The sequence below is a fragment of the Electrophorus electricus genome, chromosome 8 (assembly GCF_013358815.1).
Source record: "Electrophorus electricus isolate fEleEle1 chromosome 8, fEleEle1.pri, whole genome shotgun sequence".
Classification (NCBI taxonomy): Eukaryota; Metazoa; Chordata; class Actinopteri; order Gymnotiformes; family Gymnotidae; genus Electrophorus; species Electrophorus electricus.
Window position 1 is genome coordinate 13,984,290 of NC_049542.1, and position 23,521 is coordinate 14,007,810.

At 43.4% G+C, this 23,521-nt stretch overlaps 2 protein-coding genes across 4 annotated transcripts; both read left to right on the plus strand.

Moving 5' to 3' along the window:
- Window positions 1–893: 893 nt before the first annotated feature.
- kank2 (KN motif and ankyrin repeat domains 2) lies at window positions 894–18,238 on the plus strand. Of its 3 annotated transcripts, none has more exons than XM_026996337.2 (12): window positions 894–997; window positions 9,062–9,139; window positions 9,586–10,983; window positions 11,120–11,338; window positions 11,443–11,536; window positions 11,683–12,450; window positions 12,567–12,660; window positions 13,905–14,124; window positions 14,604–14,746; window positions 15,135–15,335; window positions 15,687–15,785; window positions 16,119–18,238. In XM_026996337.2, the coding sequence occupies exons 1-12, from the start codon at window positions 922–924 to the stop codon at window positions 16,173–16,175; spliced, it is 3,447 nt and encodes a 1,148-aa protein (XP_026852138.2). In that variant the 5' UTR covers window positions 894–921; the 3' UTR covers window positions 16,176–18,238. The 3 variants fall into 3 exon arrangements, with proteins under 3 accessions (XP_026852138.2, XP_035384998.1, XP_035384999.1); XM_035529105.1 differs by lacking the exon at window positions 894–997 and adding an exon at window positions 2,920–3,022; XM_035529106.1 differs by lacking the exon at window positions 894–997 and adding an exon at window positions 5,325–5,397.
- A 4,569-nt stretch (window positions 18,239–22,807) lies between these two features.
- LOC113569100 (hemoglobin embryonic subunit alpha-like) lies at window positions 22,808–23,521 on the plus strand. The gene is made up of 3 exons (XM_026997213.2): window positions 22,808–22,902; window positions 23,064–23,271; window positions 23,393–23,521. Exons 1-3 carry the CDS (start codon window positions 22,808–22,810, stop codon window positions 23,519–23,521), a joined length of 432 nt encoding a protein of 143 aa, XP_026853014.1.

A 23,521-nucleotide genomic window follows, 5' to 3' on the forward strand; every position in this document is an offset into this window, starting at 1 on the left:
ATTTTATTATTTAATGACGTTGATAAGTGATTTAGTTTCAGAGAAACTCTGCTTACCGTTTGTCGTTCTAGACTATAACTGATCTGGAAGTTTTCACTAAGCGCAATATGTAAACGGCCGTCATCACGAACGATGACTTCTTGTCTGATGGCCCTATAGGGATGACGCAGGATCCCGGCAATGGTGGAAAATATGAGAAATACCCGGGTCTAGATACATCACGGACTACTGGGCTAGGGCTTATGTAGTATAACAAGGTTATAATAAACCATCTACTGGTTAGTAGGTTTCATCCCCCTAGCGACAGCTTTTAGATTTCGCGTGACAAGATTCTGTGACCTTGGCACGTCTCGGCTCTGTTCAGTTCTTGCCGGCTGTATATACAAGAACTTGGTCCACTTGCGTAAAACGCTAACACAAGCGCCTATAGCTGGTTTTAACTGAGATCCTTCTGTCGTTTTCTAAGAATTACCAACTTGGAAAGCTGAAATGCTCAAAGCGTGGCGTAGTTCAAAGCTATTATAGTCTAACCCTGTGTGTAAGAAAAATATGACGTAATGGTTCGAGTAGCCAACCGCTGCCCAATGTATATTAATAAAACATAAATGGGTAGGACTGAAGACATTTAACTGAACATCTTTACTCATCCAAGAGCTTGATATTTTAATTTCGAATGTAGAATTAGACAGTCGTTATATTTCGCCAGATGGCCAAATTATAATATAAATCTATAACGATTATCAAATCAATTATTTTAATTAATGTGTTTTACTGTCAAATTTCAAACAAACATCACACACAAACATCACATCTTAACTAGGACCCGAAACGTCAAAAGTCGGCTTTATGGCTGTGCATAAGCGCGTAGAGGTTAGTGGTTTGTCGTTGGCTCTTTAAACACAGAGGGAGGGGGTTCGTTTCATGGTTTGGCTGCGGTGTTTTTGTGTCGCTGTCAGTGAGTCTGCTGGTCTTAGACGGGAACGGGAACACAACGGGGGTACGTAAAATGTAAATTTTCTGAGGTTTTTTAAATTTGTTTATTTCACATTGAGACGTGTGTACAAACACGTCTATTTATTTATTTATTTATTTATTTATTTTGTTGGAACATATTCTCCTTTGTTATGACTGCTCTTAGTGCTACTGGGTTTTTGTCCTTTCAACTAACGGGACACCATCTGGAAATCACGATATGCAGTGCCCTTACTTTAAACGCTGATTGTCTTCTACTTAGACGATGTTTGTAATTATATTAATTACGAATAACACTTATTCGGGTGAGCGGAACGAGGCTATTTTATGGTGAGCATCTTTCAAGTAAAGGGCTGCTCGCGGGAGCGCACACAATGCCTTCTCAAATGTAATGCATGTGTTAGTCCGAGTAGCCTCCCCAGGCCACTGTTATAGTGTGCTGGACTTTTCCTTAGCAAAAAAATATCTTAGAATGACAGAAAATCGCATATACATACCGTAAACCGATATTATAACGTATTTGATATGGGCTGGCCTACTTAGAGGAAAAAGGACCTAAAGGTTTTGCTTTCGAACGTTTCCTTCCGTGAATATTATTTTAATCTATATATCTATATCTATCTATCTATCTATCTATCTATCTATCTATCTATCTATCTATCTATCTATCTATCTATCTATCTATATATATATATATATATATATATATGTGTGTGTGTGTGTGTGTGTGTGTGTGTGTGTGTGTGTGTGTGTGTGTGTGTTTTCGTGCGATTCCTGCTTATTCTGGTTTGGATTTTAAAGTTTAGATAAAGTTAAATACAACTTCGAGACTGCTCTGACTCAGGGGAGAGGGTGGGACCTGCTCTTTCGTGAAGTTTTCATTACTTCCAGATGTTCATCGGAGTGCTGCGACTCGTTCAGATCCGTTGGTTTGCCCCTATTGCAGTGATCAGTAGTCTAATTGCGGCGAGCGCGTTTATCTTGTTTTATGACGAAAGACGAAACTCCCTTTTTGCCATTGCGATTTGAGCCACTGAAGTACCTGTAACTAGCCTATTTAAAATAAATTTGATTTTGTCAAAAGTTAGATTTGTTCAGATCAACCAGTTGATCTGGTATAAACTATGAAGCCGATAATGTTAAATGTTTAAAAATCATATCCTTCACTGCGGTAGCCTAGGTAAGATCAACTGCATCCTGTTAGGCCTACTTTATAGCCTATATGGATGAGAAATGTTTGAAAAATTTTTACCTTGACTGCATCCTTAGATAAATAAATAAATTGCTTACAAAGATACGGTCACGCCACTGAAACGTCTCGTTGTCTGTGTCGTGTTCAGCAAAAGAGTGGAACTCCCGTCTCTCACCTACATACTTGATGACAGCTTGGCGCAAAGGGAGCACTAGTGCAATTCCGCGCTCAGGAATGCAAAGTTATAAACCCCATTTGTACGGTGGACCACATGCTGGGCGCTGAAAAGGTTTAGCAAGACTAATGGGATTACAGACAGAACTGCGTAAAGCTGTCTCAAAACCCTCTTGATTTATGGCCATCTGCAGACATGTTATCAAATCTTTGTCATGACTTCACTTAGCGCTCCACGCATTAAGATATTTGCGAATACTCATGAGAAGGGAACGAGGCGTGTACTCCAGACAGACATTAATTCTGCATCGTCGGCTAGATATGCAAGAACTATCGGTTAAACTGTCAGTTAAAATATATTAAAACATGCCAAGTTAAATCGGACACCTCGTTTATTCGGCGTTTTGTTTGACCGACCTTGCTACAGAGGGCATCGCACTCAATCCAACGACAACCACCCCTCCAAGAGGCTGTGAAGTTATAGTAGTACACAAATACGAGTCACGCGCCTTGGTAACAAGGAGTGGGATTGGTTTAAGTATATCTCCGCGATGTGCTCTCATACGACAATTAAGGAGCAGGATGCGGGAAACTATTATCCTCAGCAAAGACTCACCGAATCCCCTTAGGACATTAATCTAAAAGAGGATGGAAACATTGTATGTACGAGTCTCCGGAGAGAAGGTGTGTCTTGTGTGTTTGTCTTCGCCATGTGCACAGTATGTGTTCAGGGACTGACTGCTGGCTACTGCTGTCCTCTAATCTGGAAGCTCTTTTGACAAAGACGTTAGACGTTCATAAAAGATGGCGCTTGTATTATTGTATTGTAGATAAGGATGAAGCTTTTATCCTATATGTGTTTCCACTGAAGAATATATGGGACTTGTGTTATCTTGGATTTTAATTTTAATTTGGTGCCTGGACTTTTAGTTTGGCGCCTCTACACTGACACATCCCAGAGCTCACGCTCCCCCTCCCCTTTGTTTACATTACCACAAGGTGTGCGCGCAATGGACGCAAATCTCGCCGGTCTTGCCTTGAACTACACATTACCGCATTCCGCGCTAATTCAAACACCCGTGCAAGGTCACACACCCGTATTCTTTTTTTTTTTTCTCGCGTTTCTCTGAATGTCTTGCGCGAGTCATTTATTCGCATCACTGTTCTCTGGCCTTCACCCCCGACACCAGACCTCAAATTCCCCTCACTCTTTCATGAATTCGGCTTTAACACTGCTTTTTTTTTGGTTGCTGTAGTATGAGCCCCACCCACGGTCCGTTTCCTGTTGCTCATCAGAGTGGCCAATAGCGTATGTCTAATTCTACTCTCGCTCCCGCAGTAACGTGAGCATAGTGAGGCCCTTCCCTGGGTTCCAAGCTGTGAGCGCAGCTACACCGAAAAGCGTTTTTTCTCTTTCTAATGTAAAACGCAGCCCCGTGAGTGCCTGCGCGAGCACATCATCCTGAGACAGCATGGGGCTGCACTTCTAGGCCTACGTTTCTTCCTATAGCTGGGGTCTTTGCCTCTGCTTGAAAGTAAGACAGTCCTGTATACACATTCTCAGAATCTTGGTAATCTGTTTTAATTACATTTCTAGAAGTAAAGGTTTCTAGAATTTTGAGGTGACTTCCTCCCAGGCCAACATTTTTGCTTTACAGGCCAAATATTTTTTTATTGCTGGATGTCAAAAGTTAAAGCTTTGTTATGCATATGCATATCATGACCATCTTTGAGGAAGACTTTAATCTGTGTTTAATCTGTGTAGTAGTGTCTGTCTGGCTCTTGGTCCTAAGTGTATGCTCTGCTGGTTCTACTCAGTTTTGGTATAGTCAGCTCTGCTGTAGTCAGGTATGTTCTGGTCAGGCATACAGCACATGGCCATAGGAGACTGCGATATGCACCATTGCTGGGATTCATGATTCATGATTAAAGTAGCCTGGTGCTCTGCCTTGATTCAAAATGTACTTTTGTTATAGTAGTTTCCATGTGCATTTAACCCACTTTAACTTTCTTCTCTGCTTTCCCCCTCTTTCCCACATATTCCCATTCTCTCTCCCTCTCTCCCTCTCTCCCTCCCTCTCTTTCCCTCTCTCCCTCCCTCTCTTTCCCTCTCTCCCTCCCTCTCTTTCCCTCTCTCTCCTTTCATGTCTCCTCTCCTTCTCTCTCTCTCTCTCTCTCTCTCACACTCTCTCTCTCTCTCTCTCTCTCTCTCTCTCTCTCTCTCTCTCTCTCTTTGCAGTAAGCCTCACTCATTCTCTTCTCTCTCACTCTGCTTTCAAAGTTTCTTCTTCTGTTCTCCTCTTCACCTCCATGCCACTTGTTCTGTCTTTTCTTCCATTCTATCTCATTCTCATCATCTTGGATTCTCAAAGACTAGGTTTGGAGGAAGTGAGGGTCTGTGGGGAACTGCAGCTCCCTTTCCTGTAACTCTTTCCAACCTGTACTTATATGCGCTCATTAGTAATGAGCCGTTGATCCTCAACTAAAATGGGAGGAAGGTCTCATTTTGGCATATGCTGGATGGTTTTAATCTGTGTGATCTGACCAAGGAGGGAAGACGTGGTCCTGCATTTGGCTGTAGTCCTCTTGAGGCTGTTCTCTAAGAGTTAGATTAGCAGTCGATCTGTTGGTCTACAATGGCCTGTGCCAAGCTTTACTTGTGTGTGTTTCAGATGCGTTCCATGTTAAAATTTCACCACTTCACAAACAACTTTTGCCAGTGTTGTCCTAGTCTTCGTGCACACTGAAGCCATTTCATATGAAAGAAATGAACTGTGTATTTGACAGTGTCGAATGCTGACTGGTGAGTCCAGGGCCAGCATCAGGGCTTGCGGCACTAAATCACTGCAAGACAGTGCCATGGTCTGCCCTTTGCTCTATCAGTGAAAGAATGGAACCTCTCAACAACAGCTCGATATAACCATTGCATGAGTGTTCAGGCAATCTCCCTCTCTCTCTCTTTCAGCTCCTCCCATCTTGATATTAGAAACAGCTGTGGCTCTCAGGCCTGAATGAATGGATCTTTTGTGATTTTGCTGTCACTCCTCTCCTGTATGAAGGTCTGGTTCTGTCTCTCCTTTCCCCCTCTTACCCACCCTCTTTCTCAGTCCAGACACTGGCATGGCAAAAGCGTTACAGCAATATAATTCGATGGTCTCAGTATAACAACATTGCCTAATAATATGAATTAGTAGCTCATTAACATAATTTAATATGCATTTTGTGGCCTTTCCAGCTGTGGGAGGCTGTAGAATGCACAAACACATTCTCCCAAGATTTATTTTTGCAGTGCACTGAAGCTCATTCTGCCTGGGCACACACATGTTAAGAATAGCATACCCCCATCTTGGCAGTGTCACCCCCAGCATGGCTGTCATACTCAGAGGTGAATGTGTAAGCCCAGTGCAGTCTGAATGTCTCTGAGCAATGTAGGTTTTTTCTCACCAGTGGAGTGGAGGCAGGGTGTATCTGTGCATGCCTTTGGCTCCACCTATAGGACTGTGAATCATTAGAAGCTCTGAAACCAACAAACATTGCGCAACATCACCACACAGAGTTTTCCCAGGCTGGGGAGGGGGAAATAAGTTAGCTGAGACTCGTGTTGTTGTGGTCCAGCCGAGAGTGGGCTTGTGCTGTTTGTGATGGGAGGTAGGGAGGACGTGGTGCTGTATTTCACACTGAGGAGGCGTTCGGCTTGACCACCCACGGGTGGTGGCCTACTTCAACCTCTGATGACCTTTTGTTTGTTTGTTTCTTTTGTTTCTCTTTTTCCTTCCTGGCACTCTGATCTCATAAAGTATGTGGCATGGCCAGGGTGGAGCTGGCAGACGAGGGTATTCCACCCAAAGCGGGTGCACCCCACTCCATGCCAACATCAACACACGCCAGTGGTCATCACATTACTCCATATGGTTTCATGAAGCCAGCACCACACTATGCTCCCAAATGCCTCATGGCCTTAGGAGCCACCATACAGAGGGAGGGAGGACAGGAAGTATGCTGTCGGCTGGGCAGCACTGGAACGCCTAGGTACTGGCCAGGTCCCGCCTACAACAACAGGAACTGCAGTGGTTGTCTTCTATGTGCTTTGATTTTGACACACTAAAACACTCCATCGGGTTTTACATCTGGACACTGGCTGCCGGTATAACCTAAACACAACCCATACTTATCCTCAGCAAAAAAAACACTCTCGGTGGAGCAGTAATGATGGGCATTCTCTTTCCAGTTGTGTTTTGATGATGTGACGCAAAGTCAGAGGAATTCCTTTTTTTGTCCTTTTCTTCACTCCATATCCAGGCTCTCTAATAACCCTTTGCTTTGTGCAGGAGTTATTTTAAAGATAGGTGTGGTCCTCTGAAAACTGAAGACATGTAGTCATAAAGAACATGCTAAGCTTCCTTGGAAGGTTGCTTCCCTCTATATTGCTAATCTCAATAATTTGACTGTGTGACCCTGGAGGCAGGCAATGTTAACTGCCAATGGGTTGGAATGTTGGCGGGGGGGGCGGGGGGTTGGGATCTGGGGCTTTGAGGTGGACAGCGAGGGGGCCAAACCTTGCTGGAGCTCTGCTCAGCTGCAGGAAGGAGGAACCCCAGTGGGATCTGTTCCCTGTCTATGCAGTGAGACGTGGTTTACGGACAGACACGCAGGCAGGAAGGTCATGGTGCTCATACACATACTCACGGACAAACACACACACATACTCACACACAGATATATACACAGAGACTCTCTCACCAGTTCTACTCTGCTCTGAGAGAACAGTAGAGCTATAGGATGGGGTGATGGTGGTGGTGTTAGTGGAGGGAGATGGAGGAAGAATGGGAAGGAGAGTGACAGGGAATTAAAAGAGGAGAAGAACAGAGAGCTCGTTCATTTGGGTGGTGGGGTTGGAGACAGAGAGAGGTGGAGACACGATGGAGAAGAAGCTGGAGACTTGAGTATAGGAGTGGGCGAGGAAAGGGCAGCAGCGTTTGGGCGGGATCACAGAGAGCCGGGATGTTTATCATGCTGTGTGACTGAACTCCACACTCTAATTATATCTCATCAACTGTCTCTCTGTCAAGCCTATCCCCCAGCCATCTGCTGGATTTTTCTCTCACACACACACACACACACAAACACACATGCGAGAGTACAAGGCCATAGCCATACATAACTACAGAAACATAGCCCACATGGTCACACAGAAAAGCACACTCCAATAGATGCTTGCCCTTCTCTTTGAAGCCACAGTTAAAATGAAAGAGTTACAACATATATTACATTTTTCTTATGCAGTTGACAGTGCTGTAATTAAATCAGCTTGTGCCCTTGTGCTGTCCCACTGTGAGGAAGGGAGAGCAGAGAGCAGACCATGGCCAAGAGAAAAAAGACTCGCTCTGTTGACCAAAAAGGACACAAAAATCCCGTGTCAGTTTGGTCAGAGTTTCCAAGTGCTCTACTTTCCCCCAAGCAGGCGAATCTAAGTGAGCTCAGAGGGTCATGAGATCAGGGAGAGGGGGAGAGTTTTGCACAAGGAGAAAGCAAGACCCTGTCATTGTTCTCAAAGAAAAAATGACCCACAGCTCAAATAAGGCCAGAACACAAAGTGTTCTCAGATCCCTCTGAAGTTGGAGCCAGTGATTTAAAACTTGCACCTCAATTCCTGGATGGAAAACAGATAGTCAACCACACAGCTCAGCAGGAGACGACTAAAGAGTGCAACTCCCCACACCCTGTCCTCTTCCCACATGCTAATGACCTCAAAAGTTAATCTTTGGCAAAGAGACTCTAAGTCCAGAAGCCATGTTCGAGTTGAGGGGAGCGAAGGCAAATGCCAGGAGCACAGAAAATGTCACCAGAGGACATGGTACATTAGAAGCTAATATCAGAGCAGGAACAGGGGCGCCAATTGGCTGAGTCAGTGAATGTTTTGTTTGACCTCCTTGATTTGAATGTGGAGCAGCATGTCTCTGCTGGAGATCGGACATGCTGCAGAGAGGCAGGAAGAAGGAAGAGGAGACACAGAGCAGTCAGCTGCAATCTCCTGATCATCAGCTGACTGAGGAGGGGGGGTGAGGGGCAGAAGAGAAGGAATGGATGGAAAGAGGTAGAGGGCATGAAAAAGTGTGTGTGTGTGTGTGTGTGTGTGTGTGTGTGTGTGTGTGTGTGTGTGTGTGTGTGTGTGTGTGTGTGTGTGTGTTTGTGTGCGTCTGTGTGTTTTCCAGCACCACCATATGCAGACCCACAGAGAGCAAATGATGCCTAATAAGGTTGTAACTGGACGCCCTTTCTCCACGAGTTACTGCAGCTGCCAACAAAACTTTCCTTTCCATTCTCTCTGCTCCAAGCATGAGAACCAGAAGCAAACAGTAAAAGAAGTGTCGAACGTCATCCATGGAGAGAGACACAGGCAGAGGGAATTAGAGACTGGCAACCAGTCAGAACTCTTACGAACTGACACTTGTGGAATTAAAGCAGAACACTTCCCACCTAAGGGGTACTGTTAGCCCTAGGCAGAGGCTGGTCAGAGCCCATGCTGACTCAGTGTGCTGAGTACCTCTTGCGAGCAGGGCTGTTTGTGTATGCCTGCATACCTTCCCGGTGCTGGCTGTATTTGAACGGATGCAGCTGGCCCCGGGTGTCACTGGGTGGGTGGTGGGGTCACTGCTGACATTTTGTATGTGGTAGTATAAGATAAAGAAAAGTCTTTCTCTTACCCTGTCTGATTCTCTGCAGGTTTCATATGTGATGGTGTGACAGGAGGCAACTTTGGAACCATGGCTCAAGTGTTGCATATGGACACCAGCTTCCCAGGTACATTCATCTCCTACATAACTCGTGTATTACACAGTGAAGGACAGGCAGCCATTTGTTTGTGATTGCATATTGGGTTGGGTAGGGCCAGCTCTACCCAAGCACTTATGGTCACATACAGTTAACATAGAGTAGGATTAAGCTGAATAATAAAATAAATAGACTTCAAAATAATAAACAAAATATTTAAAATTGGTGTTTGTCCCATGCACCTTGTCATCATTAAGTAGTTGTCATTGTACCTAAAATGTCTGTTACTGTTCTGTTTAACAAAAGGATTATGTGGTTTAAAATGTTCATCTCCCTCCCAAACTTTACTTATATTAGGAGATCCTAGAGAGAGTGACTATTGGACAAATTATTTAGATGCCCTTAGCCTAGAGTTCCTGGCTTGGGGGTTAGACTGAGATTTCCTCTGATTTTAACTTGATTTACCTTCTCTGTAGGGAAGATGAACCCTTCAACTCCCGCTACTCTGCACGTGAAGGATCCTGAAGTTCCCTACACAGTGGAAACCCCTTATGGCTACCGGCTGGATCTGGACTTCCTCAAATATGTTAATGACATTGAGAAGGGCAACACCATAAAAAAGGTTCCTGTGCAGCGCCGGCCACGCTATGGCTCCTTGCCCCGAGGTTATGGCTATACGGGTTCATGGTGGACCTCCACTGAGTCACTATGCTCCAATGCCAGTGTGGACAGTCGCCACTCATCCTACTCATACTGTGCGCCAGGCTTCCACAGCTCTCAGCGGCCTGGCTTCAGTGCGGCGCGTGTGGAGAAGACCCTGCTGGACGCCCGCCGCAAGCTGGAGGAGGAGAAGGATGGCCAGCGGTTCTCCAACCTGGCCAGCATGCACGGCAGCGTAGCTGGATCCAACACCTCGCTGTCCAGTGCACACGGCTTGACCCGCTCCCAAGGAGCTGGCGGCTCCTACACACCCGCCAGCTCAGGCCTGTCCACACCTGTGTCACCCACTCCAGCTCACTTGCAGCATGTGCGTGAGCAGATGGCCATGGCACTGAGGAAGATTCGTGACCTGGAGGAGCAGGTGAAGACCATTCCTGTGTTGCAGGTCAAGATCTCTGTGCTGCAGGAGGAGAAGAGGCAGCTCAGCGTGCAGCTCAAGAGTCAGAAGTTCCTTGGCCACACGCTGGGGTTTGGCCGCGGGCGTCCACGTGGGGAGCTCTACATTGACATCCCAGAGGAGGAGGTAGGGCCTGGTGCTGCCAAAGCAATAGGGACTCTTTCGCCCACCACACCTGGTGGCTCCCGACAGGACTCTGGCTGTGAGATTGAGGACACAGTGATTGTGGGCGGTGCGCGGCCAGGCACCCGGAGGGAGGTGCGCACCATTGGGGTGGGTCTGGATGACCAGCTCACAGTGACCTGTCATGTGGGTGTAGGGGTACGGGAAGAAGACCTGGGCATGACCCCTGAGATGGAAGCGCTGAATACCAAAATGGAGCAGCTGGAGATGCAGCTGAAGACGGCCATGCAGGAGCTGTGCAGTGCCCGAGAGCAGGTGGAGGCGGCACGGAAGGGACGGGAGGTGGGAGCTCCGCAGGCTGACCACGCTGTCCGGGCCACCAGCCTGGGCTGGCAGGAGCAGCCAGGCCAGGCTGGTGCCGGCCTCCACACTGTGGTCAGCTTCACGCAGCAAGGCCAGCAGCAGCAGCAAAGGACGGTGGGAATCCAGGTGTACACTCTGGAGCAGACCACAGTTGTGGGGGTGGGCACCACATTGAAGGCAAAGGACTGCAGCACTCCCGCCAGACCCCTCTCCGCCGCCCTCCTTGAAGCCCGGCCTCACAAGGGACATGCCGAACCCCTGGCTACAGAAGGTTGGTGCAGGACACTGAGTGAACCTGTTCCATTGCCTTGTCCACCAATCGCTCTCTCACTTATGAAGTGCGTTGGCCACAGCTGTGAAAGTTGAACTTTGATGTGTTTGTGTTTTCCTTCTCCCTGCTATCTCAGACGCACCCAGAGAACTGCCCATTGCAATCAGCTCCAAGCAGGTACGAGATGTCCTGAGAAGTGAAGTGTCCACATCAGTACCAGTGACCAGCCCTGTTATTGCCAAGGAGACAAAGTGCAATCAAGTGACTCCTCTTTGCCAGAGGCTCAAGGATGGTGAGGCACAACAGCAGCCAGCTTCAGAGTTCATCCAATATCATGAAGACACAGCCAAACCAGGTAAATCCCATCATAGGACTCCTTAATTTTACATGTTCATGTCAAGAAATGTATGTGTGAGCACCCTGACAGTTTAACATTAAGACTTTCCCTTTGTTTTGAAGCATCTCCTCAGTCCAGTCTGAGGTCGATCATGAAGCAGAAGACTGACAGAGAGCCACCTAAAAAGAATCTGCAGTTTATAGGAGTCAATGGAGGGTAAATTGGATTTGTTTAGCATTATTCAGACTTCTGCATTTTTATACCTTGTTTCCTTATTAAACTACTCACTTCCAGTTAAATATTAAACTACTCACTTCCAGTTAAATAAACTAATTTAGAAGTTTATTGCACATGCCCTGTAGGTATGAGTCCACCTCCTCCTCGGAGACCAGTTCTGAGAGTTCAGATGATGAGAGTGACGCAAGTGAATATCATGAGGCCACAGAGAAACTACCAGAATCCCCTGTTCAACAGCTTCAGGCAGCCTCCACCAGCAGTCCTGCTGTCCCGGTGTCTGAAACTCCCAAATCCATAGAGACAGTGGCTATCCCTGCACCTCTGCCTAGCACTGCCCTACTTTTAGCCAATGAGGTTTCAGCTCTGCACACCTCTACTCAATCACCAGCTTCAGACACAGCCTCCTGGCAACCGATCAGCCAGTCACAAGCCTCAGATACTAACAATCTGCACTGTGCAAGCCAGTCATCTACCACTGCCATGGCTCCACAGGAGAGTGTCAACCAATCGACAGAGACCGAGACCACTCACCAGCATAACTCCCAAAGCAGTGCCACTTCCCCTGAACAGAGCTCCATCCAATCATCAACCACCTGCTTTGTATTAGAACAAACTCTTAACCAGCCAGAAACCACTGACTTCAAAACTCAGCAGAATTTTAACCAGACAGAGGCATCAGGCCTGGCCTTTCAGAAGCCTACTACTCCATCACATACCACTGGTGCTTCCCAGCCAGCTGCCAGCCATTCACAAACCACTGACCTCACTCTACAGCAGAGGGCTGTCCAATCAAAGGAGTCAGATACTTCTATCCAACAAGGCACAGACACAACACCAGCCAGCAGTCCACCTGAAAATAGAGGCTACAACGTAGTAACTGAACAGAAAAGCAGGTATCATGCCAATAAATCATGAATTTTATGAATATTGACAAATATATACATTTTCTGCACATCCCGTCTTCAGTGCTGTAAGTACTGATCATGGAATCTTGCCTTTGCCTCTTTAGTTTCAGAGGACAGCTGAGTGACTGCCTCATGGCAGCTCTTCATACTTTGCAGATAGCACTCGGTGAACCAAATGCCTTTAGCCAGCAGGAGGCGGTAGGTTGTTCTACACAGTTGTTCTACACAGATTGTTCTACACAGTTTATAAAATTTTAGTGATGCAATGGCTGACCATGTGACCATGAGGCCTCCTGTATGTTTGAAGGTATCCCCTATATCTAAAGTAAGCAGAAAACCCCAGTATTTTAGCAATGAGATGCAATTTTATTTTGTTCAGTATTTGGAAAGATATAAGTAACCAAAATACCTTGTGCTACACCAAGCTATGAACACTAATAAAGACTTAGTGAATCCATGCCTTCCACATCAGTGTTAGCATCTGCTAATCTAACTGCAGCCATGAGCACTTGGTGTTGACTTACATGGGTGCAGGTTCCTGGCTCAGAACAAACATCCCTCAGATCCATCCACACGTGGCTTCAGCCTTCTTCAGTGTTGACTGCATCAGTTACTCAAAGCACCTGTCCATGGTCTGCTTTTCTTTAACACCAGGTTATTGAATATGTTATTTTACATGGACATGTTGTATTGACACCAGACTATTGAAAATGTAGTACAGAATTTACATGCTGTATGAATACAGTACTACACTGTCTGTAAGAAAGCTGATTTCATCTGGTTTGTTAGAAACTTTTCACCTTCAGTTTTGTCCTAAGTAAAATTCAAGCTCAGGAGGTTCAGGTTGGGTGTGTGAGTTGGCCAGTTAAGGATGTTTGGGCTGTAGCTGTTTGGGATGTAGCTGCTCTATTAGTATGGTTATATCTGTTTGGCTGGACATGAGCAGTTAAGGTTCCTGTGTCAGAATTCATTCATGTTAGAATGAATCTCCAATAAGAACAAGCGAGCCAGGATTCACTGGCAACCATTGGCTGAATCACAAACTGCTGTGAACTGTTGTTTTTTCTCTACATGTTTTCCTTACAATAATGATCAGACCCCTGATGTTTATTACTAGAATGATTATCAGACGCCTGGTGCTTATCACTAGAATGATTATCAGACTCTTGGTGCTTATCACTAGAATGATTGTCAGATTCCTGTCATTTTTCACTAGGCATAGCCTGACACAAAGGTGCTGTATCCAGAAGTGCATTTTAGAGCAAGACTACAGACAGACACAGAGACACTAGCTGCTTTCAGTTCTGTTCATGGCTCTTTACCAACATCAGTTGGTGTTATGAGGAATATTCACAGCCAGCGCTACTACTCGTGATGGCTGGGTGTGATGTTCGAGGGGCGTGACCCTGTGTGTGTCGCCCGGTGTCATGTGTCTCACGCAGAGGACGGCCTACACCACCGTGCTGCAAGAATGGCTGCGTGTCTCATGCCACAAGTCAGCGGACATGGAGGCGGTGCAAGCGTACATGGATGCCTTCACCTCCATCTCCCCACAGCTGTTGGAGTTTGTGATCAACATGGCTGATGGGAACGGCAACACAGCACTGCACTACACGGTCTCACACTCCAATTTCCCTGTGGTTAAACTGCTGCTGGACACAGGTCAGTCTCTGGGTCAGATCATGGGAAACTCAGAGCAGCATTTTTTGCAGTGTGCACATTGGTGTGCACGTGTGTATGCATGTGTTTGCCTTCATGTGTACGTTTGTGAGTGCGTGTGAGTATGTACATAAATGTGTGCACTTGTGTGTGTGTGTGTGTGTGTGTATGTGTGTGTACGTGTGTGTGTGCATGTCTGCGTGTGTGTGCCTGCTTCTATGTATGTGTGTGTGCATGTGTGTGCATATACGCAGCACAGGTGTCCAAATACTGGAGAACAGTTGTGCACTTCCATTTTTATATTTAGAACCTGGTGCTTGAATGCACCTGATTTGGCATAAAGCAGAAGAGCCGGGGCCCAGTGCTGTGGTTTCCTGGTCAGGGGTGTGTGACAATCCTGAATGACCCTGCACTCTGCACTCGTAGCAGAGAGGCAGTGCAGTTCCTGTCCAGCAGGTAACCGTAGTGTGTGTCTCACGCAGGTCTCTGTAACGCTGACAAACAGAACAAGGCGGGCTACACAGCCATCATGCTAACAGCTCTGGCTGCCTTCCACTCTGACAGTGACCTTCAGACTGTCCTGCAGCTGCTACGTACTGGGGACGTCAATGCCAAAGCTAGTCAGGTGCTCCCCCTACTGGCAACGCAGAGCCGATCTATTTGGTCCACACCACATTGGCTGCTATCTTGCTTCCTACATTTTGAAAATTTTATTTTAAATATAAATGAAAGCCTCACATGCTCAGATATACTTTGGGTGTTTTATAAATCTTATGGCTTGTGGTGAGTTTTTCACCTCCTCTGAGAAAGGTGGCAATTTTTGAGGGCATTAATGATATTCTTTACATGAATTGTCTCTTGTCAGATGATCTGTTTGAGGCTAATGTTTGTGTGTTTTTGTTTGTTTCTGTGTGAGTGTATATTTGTGTGTGTGTGTGTGTGTGTGTGTGTGTGTGTGTGTGTGTGTGTGTGTGTGTGTGTTTGTTTGTGTGCATTTGAGCGGGTGCTTGCAGGCAGGGCAGACAGCTCTGATGCTGGCCGTCAGCCATGGGCGTGGGGACATGGTGAGGGCGCTGCTGTCGTGTGGAGCACAGGTCAACCTGCAGGATGACGATGGCTCCACTGCCCTCATGTGTGCCTGTGAACATGGCCACGTGGACATTGTGCGCCAGCTGTTGTCCATGCCAGGATGCGATGCAACCCTCACTGATAATGTGAGCAAACCCTACCACTTTGTAGCCATACTTCTCCATAGCCCCACCTTTTCCAAGCCACTCTGTTCTGCCGGTTGTGTGCATACACATTGCTGCATGAGATGGATTCACACTAACAACAGTATCCCACTGCTTTTTATCATTATTGGTTCTTATTCACCTGTACATTTCTGTATAACTGTGCCCTTTTAGATGTTTTTTGTCTTCTGTTATATATCTAATATCTTTGTTATTTTTATAGTTATACATTCCTATATAATCCTATATGTATTTCTATGTTTCTGCTTCTATATCTATGTATCTGTGAGTCTGTCTCTGTTTCTCTGGTAACTTCTTGCTTGGTTCCCACAGGATGGCAGTACTGCTCTCTCCATTGCACTGGAAGCCAGTCAGAATGACATTGCTGTGCTCCTGTATGCCCATCTCAATTTTGCCAAGCCACCTTCCCCTGTGAGCAAAAATCAAACACACACAGAAAAACGCATACTCACACTCACACACACACACACACACACACACACACACACACACACACTCTCACACACACACACACACACACACATACTCACACACACACACACACACACACATACTCACACACACACACACACACACACACACATACTCACACATACTCACACATACTCACACACACACACACACACACACACACACACACATACTCACACTCACACACACACATACACACACACACACACACACACTCACACACATATACACACACACTGCACAAGTGTTCACCTTTTTTTTTGCTGCTCTCAGGTGTCCCCAAAGTCCCCTATTCTGGGATGCCCACCGTCTTCAACTGACATGAAGTGATGCCAGAATTAAACACATGGTCTGGTTCTTCCTTCTCCAGAGTTCTTCATCCATTCTACAGTGTGTATGTGTATGTGTGTGTGTGTGTGTGTGTGTGTGTGTGTGTGTGTGTGTGTGTGTGTGTGTGTGTGTGTGAGAAAAAGAGAGTTGTGAGTGCGGGTATGTGTGTGCATGTGCACATGCACAGCAGACATATACACAGACTCATACTTGCGTGTAACATTTTCCCAATGTGAGTATATGTGGGTGTTCTTGAAATGTATATGCACACTCTTATAAAGAATTAGCACTTGATTCCATTAATGTATATTATCAGCAGTGTAGTAGCAATATGTTTTATTTTCACTGTTGCTTTTATGGTCCAAACTCATAATGTTTCCCATGATGCTTTGGGGGAAGGAGGCACTTGTTTTGTTGCTTTTATCTGCTGGTTAGATTATCTGATCCCACATACAGTGGCAGGAAATTACTTGTGTAATCTGTCTAGTCATGGAATGTAGACACTTCCATTCCTTTTTGGCTCTGAATGGAGTAATAGTGTTGTCAGTTGCCATGTGCCCTTTTTATGTTTAAAGACTAAAGTTATCCCTTACCCATAGTTTGTAATATTAAACCATTTAAATGTTTGTTCATGGTGATCTAGCCACTGACTTAGCACAAACATGCAAACAAAAAAGCATTTGATTTTTACAAAGTGTCCTTTTATTGTAGTATGGCTTCTCTGAGAGTCCAACACATAAGTCCAGCATATCAGGATATTCAGGATGACCTTTTTCTAGAGCATTTTTCACATGATTTCTCTAAATCAATATCAGATAACCCATCACCTTTGAATAACCAGTTCCAGAGGGAAGTTTACATGTTCTCTTTCTACAGTTTTTAGGAACTCATTAATAGATACTTTGACAATACTATTGTCATCTTTTTACTTGTTTTATACTTGATTTTTGTGCAGTCTAACAGCAATATTACATGCGATCCACATGGGTAGTTTTGACACCCTGGTGACAAGGTTGAAATCAGATGGCCCTTCCCTGGTTCTAGTGTAGTGTGCTGTAGTTTCAGTGTGTGAACTCTGAAAGCCTGGATTTCCTTCATGAAATTACCTTTCAAAATACAGGTTTTGCCTTTCAAAATACAGGTTTTGCCTTTCAAAATCGTGGTTGCAGCCTTTTAGAACATCTATGCCAGACTGTAGAATGTGACTTGTTTTGAAATCCTAAAAAATCCAAAGACAGGTAAGCAGATTGTTGGATTAAATTTTCTCAAGCCACTATGATATTTGAGGGGTGTATGTGTGTATATGTACAAAGAGCAGTTGTACATTAAACCAGCATCATGAAGGTACTGAATTTCCACATGGAGAAGTGTGGACAACTTGTATGAGGACAAGGTGTAGAAATTAGACAGATGTTTTCAGAAGCCTAGATGGTCTACCCAGGGTTGTTCTAGCAAAGGTAGATGCTAAAGTGGGCACTATAGATCAACGTGTTCCTCAATGAGCTATTGTTCTTATGTGGGTGAAGAAAGTGGGGAAAAACGCTCAGAGCTATCTATGAAGAATGTGTTGTATGTTTTCTGAAATAAGAATAATATATGTCATCTCCAAAGGTTTTTAAAAAATGAGACTATTTTTAGCTTTTTATCCACACAAAGTATTCTTGCAAATGTTGCATAATTTGCATAAATTGCAGATATTGTGTAATTTGATGGCTAACTAGGTTTTTATCATTTTTACCATTTTACTTGGTTTTACACATGCTTTCTTATCACCCTTTTAGTAACTAGTTGGTTTTCTAATATTTTGTATTTTATTTAATGCTCTATGTATATCTTTATATTTGTAATATCTGTTCACAACTATGTATATCTTTTGTCATATTAGCCTTAGTCTTAGTTTGTAGTAACCATTATTCTTAGGAATAATCTTAACTTGGTCTTTTTTTTTTTTTTTCTTGGTTTGGAGAAATAAACTTAAACCTTATAGATCTTTGCGCTAAACTGTGTATTTGTACTGTGTATTTGTATTTATCGTCACTGTAATAAAAATCGTCCATTTGTCAGTGGATTTTTAATACCATCTCAAAAAAAAAAAGAAGAAAAAAAGTGTCAGTTTGAAGAAGAACTTCATAAACAGTGGACCAATCGTTTTTATTGTCCCTCAATGACGAGGACGCCATGTTTGTTTTACGTATCTAGGCGCTAGAGGGCGTGATAAGACAATATAAAAAAACCTGGGGTTCATTATGTTCTGTGGAGCGTTTTTGTTACTCGCTGAGGCGTGCAGGAAGACTGTTGTAAATTATATGTTAACATTGATAAACGACAGTGATTTAAATCAAGAGCCAAGTGTCAAAATACATCATTTGAGTCATACACAACTTACTGAAACTTGGCTTGTCCAATTTTATTTTTTTCTTCAACCCCCCCCCCCAAAAAAAAAAACCCCAAAAAACCCAAAAAACAAAAAAGAAGCCAGGGATAAGTTGATGAACTGCCAAAAATGATGAACACAAACATATAAAGTTATACATGTAGACTTTCAACTAAATAAATGGAATAAGAAAGCAATAGTAACAACAAAAATGTTGCCTTGTCATAATCTGAAAAAAAAATGGCACAGCAAGATATGTAAAGGTTACTGCCTGGAACCGTCTTCTATGGCTAATCAATGGGTGGAGGATCAATACAACGTGTGTGTCCTCAGCAGATAAGACTTCGCTTGTCTTTTCAGTAGCCAAGACTTTCTCCAAAGCCTAAACAAATTACGCACGTTCTTGATATAAAAAAAAATCCAATGCAGATATAAGGATGTATCTAAACTTCACGAGAGATTTAATTGAATTGTAAATATGTATGCTCGTACATGAGTGTTGAGTGTACATCAGGGGAAAACAAAATTAAAACTAGACCACAAAAGTAGGACGCAATCAAATGTTATTAAAACGTAATGTATTAGAAACGTAACTGTTCTTGATCTATAGTAGCCTATTGTAACATTGACTGATAAAAACACAGGAATGAAAAGATTATAGGGAACGTTGCCAGACCGTTTAGCATTACAACCCATCAAATATTGTGGCTGTCGCTTCAGAACAAAGAAAACGGGCTTCAAAATATATCCTGGCCTGTGGTGTTAAAAAGTGAGCATTTAAAAACAAGAAAGACACGGCAATAAATGCTAAAAAGCGACGGAAGAGCGGATTTTAATATAACGTAACAGAACAGAAAGTTTTCGGATAACGAACTGTATTTATACAGCACTTTTAAAAGAGTTGACAAAAAAAGCTAAAACTGTAAATTACAAAGAGAAAATAACTATCATGTAAAAAACACTAAGTGAAAAAAAGTTTAACAGAATAAATTTAAATGCGATATTAAGAAAGTTGGTTCAGAGATTAAGTGTAAAGAGAGCAGGTTCTCCCATTCTTTTGTAAACGTGTAGGATCTTGTGTACAGGGCACCGAAGTAGAACCTGGTAATACATGCATTGCCCCCAAAGACTACTGGTACAGTTGTACAAGTGTGCAGAGTTGTAGCCTACTGCATTTGCAGAAGGCCATATTAGCCATCCCTTCTCCTGAATCCATTCAAATTCCAGAGCGATGTATGTTGATCAGTCCTGGGGCTAAGTTCTTCAGGAAGAGCGTTCTCATGGAGAAGGGCTGAACAGTGTGGCTTTCTCCAAATGAAATATCTCTCTGTCCAACTGCAAAGTTGTACCCACATGTAACGCTGAAAGCACAGTCAGACGCTTGCGGATAAAAGGCAGGAGTTTTATTGTAATCTGTATCCGTGGTTGTTAAACTAGCCAGGGTCAGAACCAGAGTTATACAGTCAAGGGTAATCGCAATTGTAGAGCAATAACACAGGCATACAAGTCCAACAATGGGTAGGCAAAAATCATAGTCGAGATAAATGGGAAAACCAGGTCAAAAGATCACATGAATAGAACGCTCGGTATGCTCAGGTAAACTGGAAGCAATACTTCGCAACGACAAACAGTTATGGGATGCCTTACATACATGAAAAAACAGGTGAACTCAAGCAGGCGATGAGGATCTGGTGAACTATTGATGATTGGATGAGTCACTCTCCTGGAGATGGGTGGGTATTGTAGTTTGTATGTGTGTTGGGCGACGTGACACCACAGTCCTGGGGAGTATGGATGTAATGCACAAAGTGCAGATGCTTCACTATGAACCAAAGCATGCCTTATCACATGATGGCCTTACAATTTAAAGATAGCATTTTAGGGGTCTTCTTAGGAGCCCGGTAGTTATAATCTGAAAAACTGAATTAAATATATAGCAATAAAAGATAAAAAGAGGAATGTACTGTGATGTAATGTACCTCTGGTGTCCCTGTAATATGTGTCCTGAAATCCACTAATCTGTGTATATGTGGACATACAATGACTCATACAATTAACAGTCTTTTTCTATTGCTATAAAGTATTTCAATATGTGCCCTATAAAAAATATTTGTATCCATTCTCTCTGTAATGAGATGTTCTGGAAGTTGTTACTATGAAAAAGCTTAAATGGCAACACTAAAAAATAATATTGATCTCCTGATGCAAAAATATGAATAAACACTTTATACCACAGGCTTGCCTTGAGATTCTTATATGCAGCAGGTCTAAAATTATTCTCTCCTGACTTACTGTGTCTGCTGTGTCCCATCTCTGTCTCCCCTGCGCTATATTTGTGCAGTTACATTTGCCCTTAACGTCTCATACCTACTTATAGAATGCTTCCACCATTTGTTGGAGAGTCAAATGCTGGTCTTTAGCTATCATTTGATAGGTGCAATAATTGCAAATTTCTGTGACCTTAATTAAATAACAATGTTATTATCATTTTTAATTATTTAATAGTCAAACCAAGCAGCCTAAGTTTTCAGCTTTTGATGGCATGTTTTGTGTGATATTCTTTTTTAAGGAATTTTGAAATTGTATTTATTTTGTTTATGCTTACATATTTATGCCAGTAAAGTTAAATGGGATACATGTTGATTGAGCCTATTTTATGATCATTTGTTACTTTGATGGGTTCAGGCTTGAATGAACTGACAGAGAAATCACTGTTTGCTTTTGACCTGTAAGTGTAGCCATTCAGGAACATTTGCCTTTTCTGGTGCAGGAATATCAAATTCTCTGGTTCACTTCCCACAGTTTCAGACTCCCATTTATAATACGCTTCTATTATATTATATACAGCTCTGGTAAATAAGAGACCACTGCAAAATTACACATTTTTCTTGTTTTACTATTTGATTGTTTGAGTAACGTGAAGATTTTTGTTTTATTCCATGAACTACTGACAACATTGATCCCAAATTCTAATTAAAATAGTTTAGAAATCAATAATAAAGAGATCAGCAATCAATATTTGGTGGAATGCCCTGGATTTTCAATCATAACTTTCACGCACCGTAGCCTGCTCTGCACCAGCCTTTCCCACTGCTCATTAAATCAGGTGATAACCTATTCAGTAGCCCATTTAATAGATCGAGGTGTGCCTGTGTTGGAATTCAACAGAAGTTTAAATCAGAAGTATTCAAATCACAGTCCTCGAGGTCCAGGTCCTACAGGTTTTCCATCCTACCTTTAGGTCAGGTGTCAGGAGTCAGGTGTGATGACCAAGTGGCCAACCAGTTACATTTGCAGTCCAGATTTGAATACTAAAGATGGGTCTTCAAAACATCATGAGGAAGATTATGGACTTCCACTGCTATTAAGTGCCCAGAACTGTACCTCAAACATCACCATAATTGAATAAATTATGTGGCCAAGTCTTCGTAAAAACTAGTGTAACCATGGTGACCTTCACATAGCTGGAGGTTAAACTCATCGTTGTATCCACAGAGTATATAACCCCTGTGGGAAAATTGAGCAACTGGAGGAAAACGTAGTGAGGTCTGACATTTCACTCTATTTTCTACATCTGGATGTTTTCACATTTAGAGACAATAAAAGGATTCTTTAAACTAAATTCTTTAAGCTATCTGTTTCTACTTGGTGGTGGATAGCTGTCCTGTGGGGGCTCATCCTACATGGTCGTATAATGGCCAACCACTACAGGATGTTCCTTAAAGATCTATTATATGATCTTTAAGAAACAGCCACTTGACTCATGTGAAATGCCTTTGTGGGCCTACCTGTATCACATGGCAAATGAAAAGAAGAACCTGTAAACTAGTGGATATATTTTGGCTTCTCTCTCATTGCGTGTGTATCTAATGACGAATATACTGAACATAAATATTGAGCTTAAAGGCTATTAAACTTGCTTATAACGAGTGACCAGAGAGGCCACTGAGGTCTTGCATTACAAATATTTATACCTCAATGCCTGCTTTAAAAATGCACAATTTATACCATGAACTTGCTTAGACGTTTAAATATGACGGTACTTTTCAGTGAATAATACACAATATATGCCAGTGCATTTCGTTCCATCTTCATCGTGAAGGTTGCAGTACTCCGTTATCACACAGCCTGAACAGATAAAGATGAGGGAGGGGCCTCAACTGTTCAGTCACTCCATGTTTCTCAGTGCCCAGTGCCTATAAAAAGTGGCTTCATAGCTGTTCTGGTTTTATGCCACGTTTTCAGAAGCTAAACAACAATGAGTCTTAACGCGAAAGACAAATCCAACGTAAAGGCTATTTTTGCAAAAGCCGAGCCCAGGGCTGAAGAAATCGGTGTCGAGGTTCTCTCCAGGTAATAGATTATTTTTGTGGGACATTCAATTGCTTACTTAGGTAGCCCTACTACATAAAGAAAAGCGATTACATTTGATTCATTCTCTTAATTTTGTGCAGTCGTTATAGCAGGCATTGCATTTCATTCATTTGTTTGTTCATTCTTCTTCTTCTTTTTAGATTGTTTACTGTTTATCCTCAGACGAAGTCGTACTTCAGCCACTGGAAAGACTTTACTGCAGGCTCAGCAGAAGTGAGGAAGCATGGGCTCACGGTGATGCAAGGTGTCCTGAGGGCCGTCGACATGATGGACAACCTAAACACAAGCCTGCTTAGCCTCAGCGAGCTCCACGCATTCAAGCTGCGCGTGGATCCCGCCAATTTCAAGGTAACTTAGTTTGTATTATGGGTTCCAGTGACTCATGCACTTTGCATGTTTTTAAGGTTCATTTTTGTAATATTTTGTCACATTTGTCATGTTACATGTATATTTGTTTCTTTATTTTAAGATAATATCACACAACATCCTTTTGGTGCTTGCCATGCTGTTCCCGGATGATTTCACTCCTGATGTGCATGTTTCGGTGGACAAGTTTCTCGCGCAAGTTAACCTGGCATTGTCCGTCAAGTACCGTTAA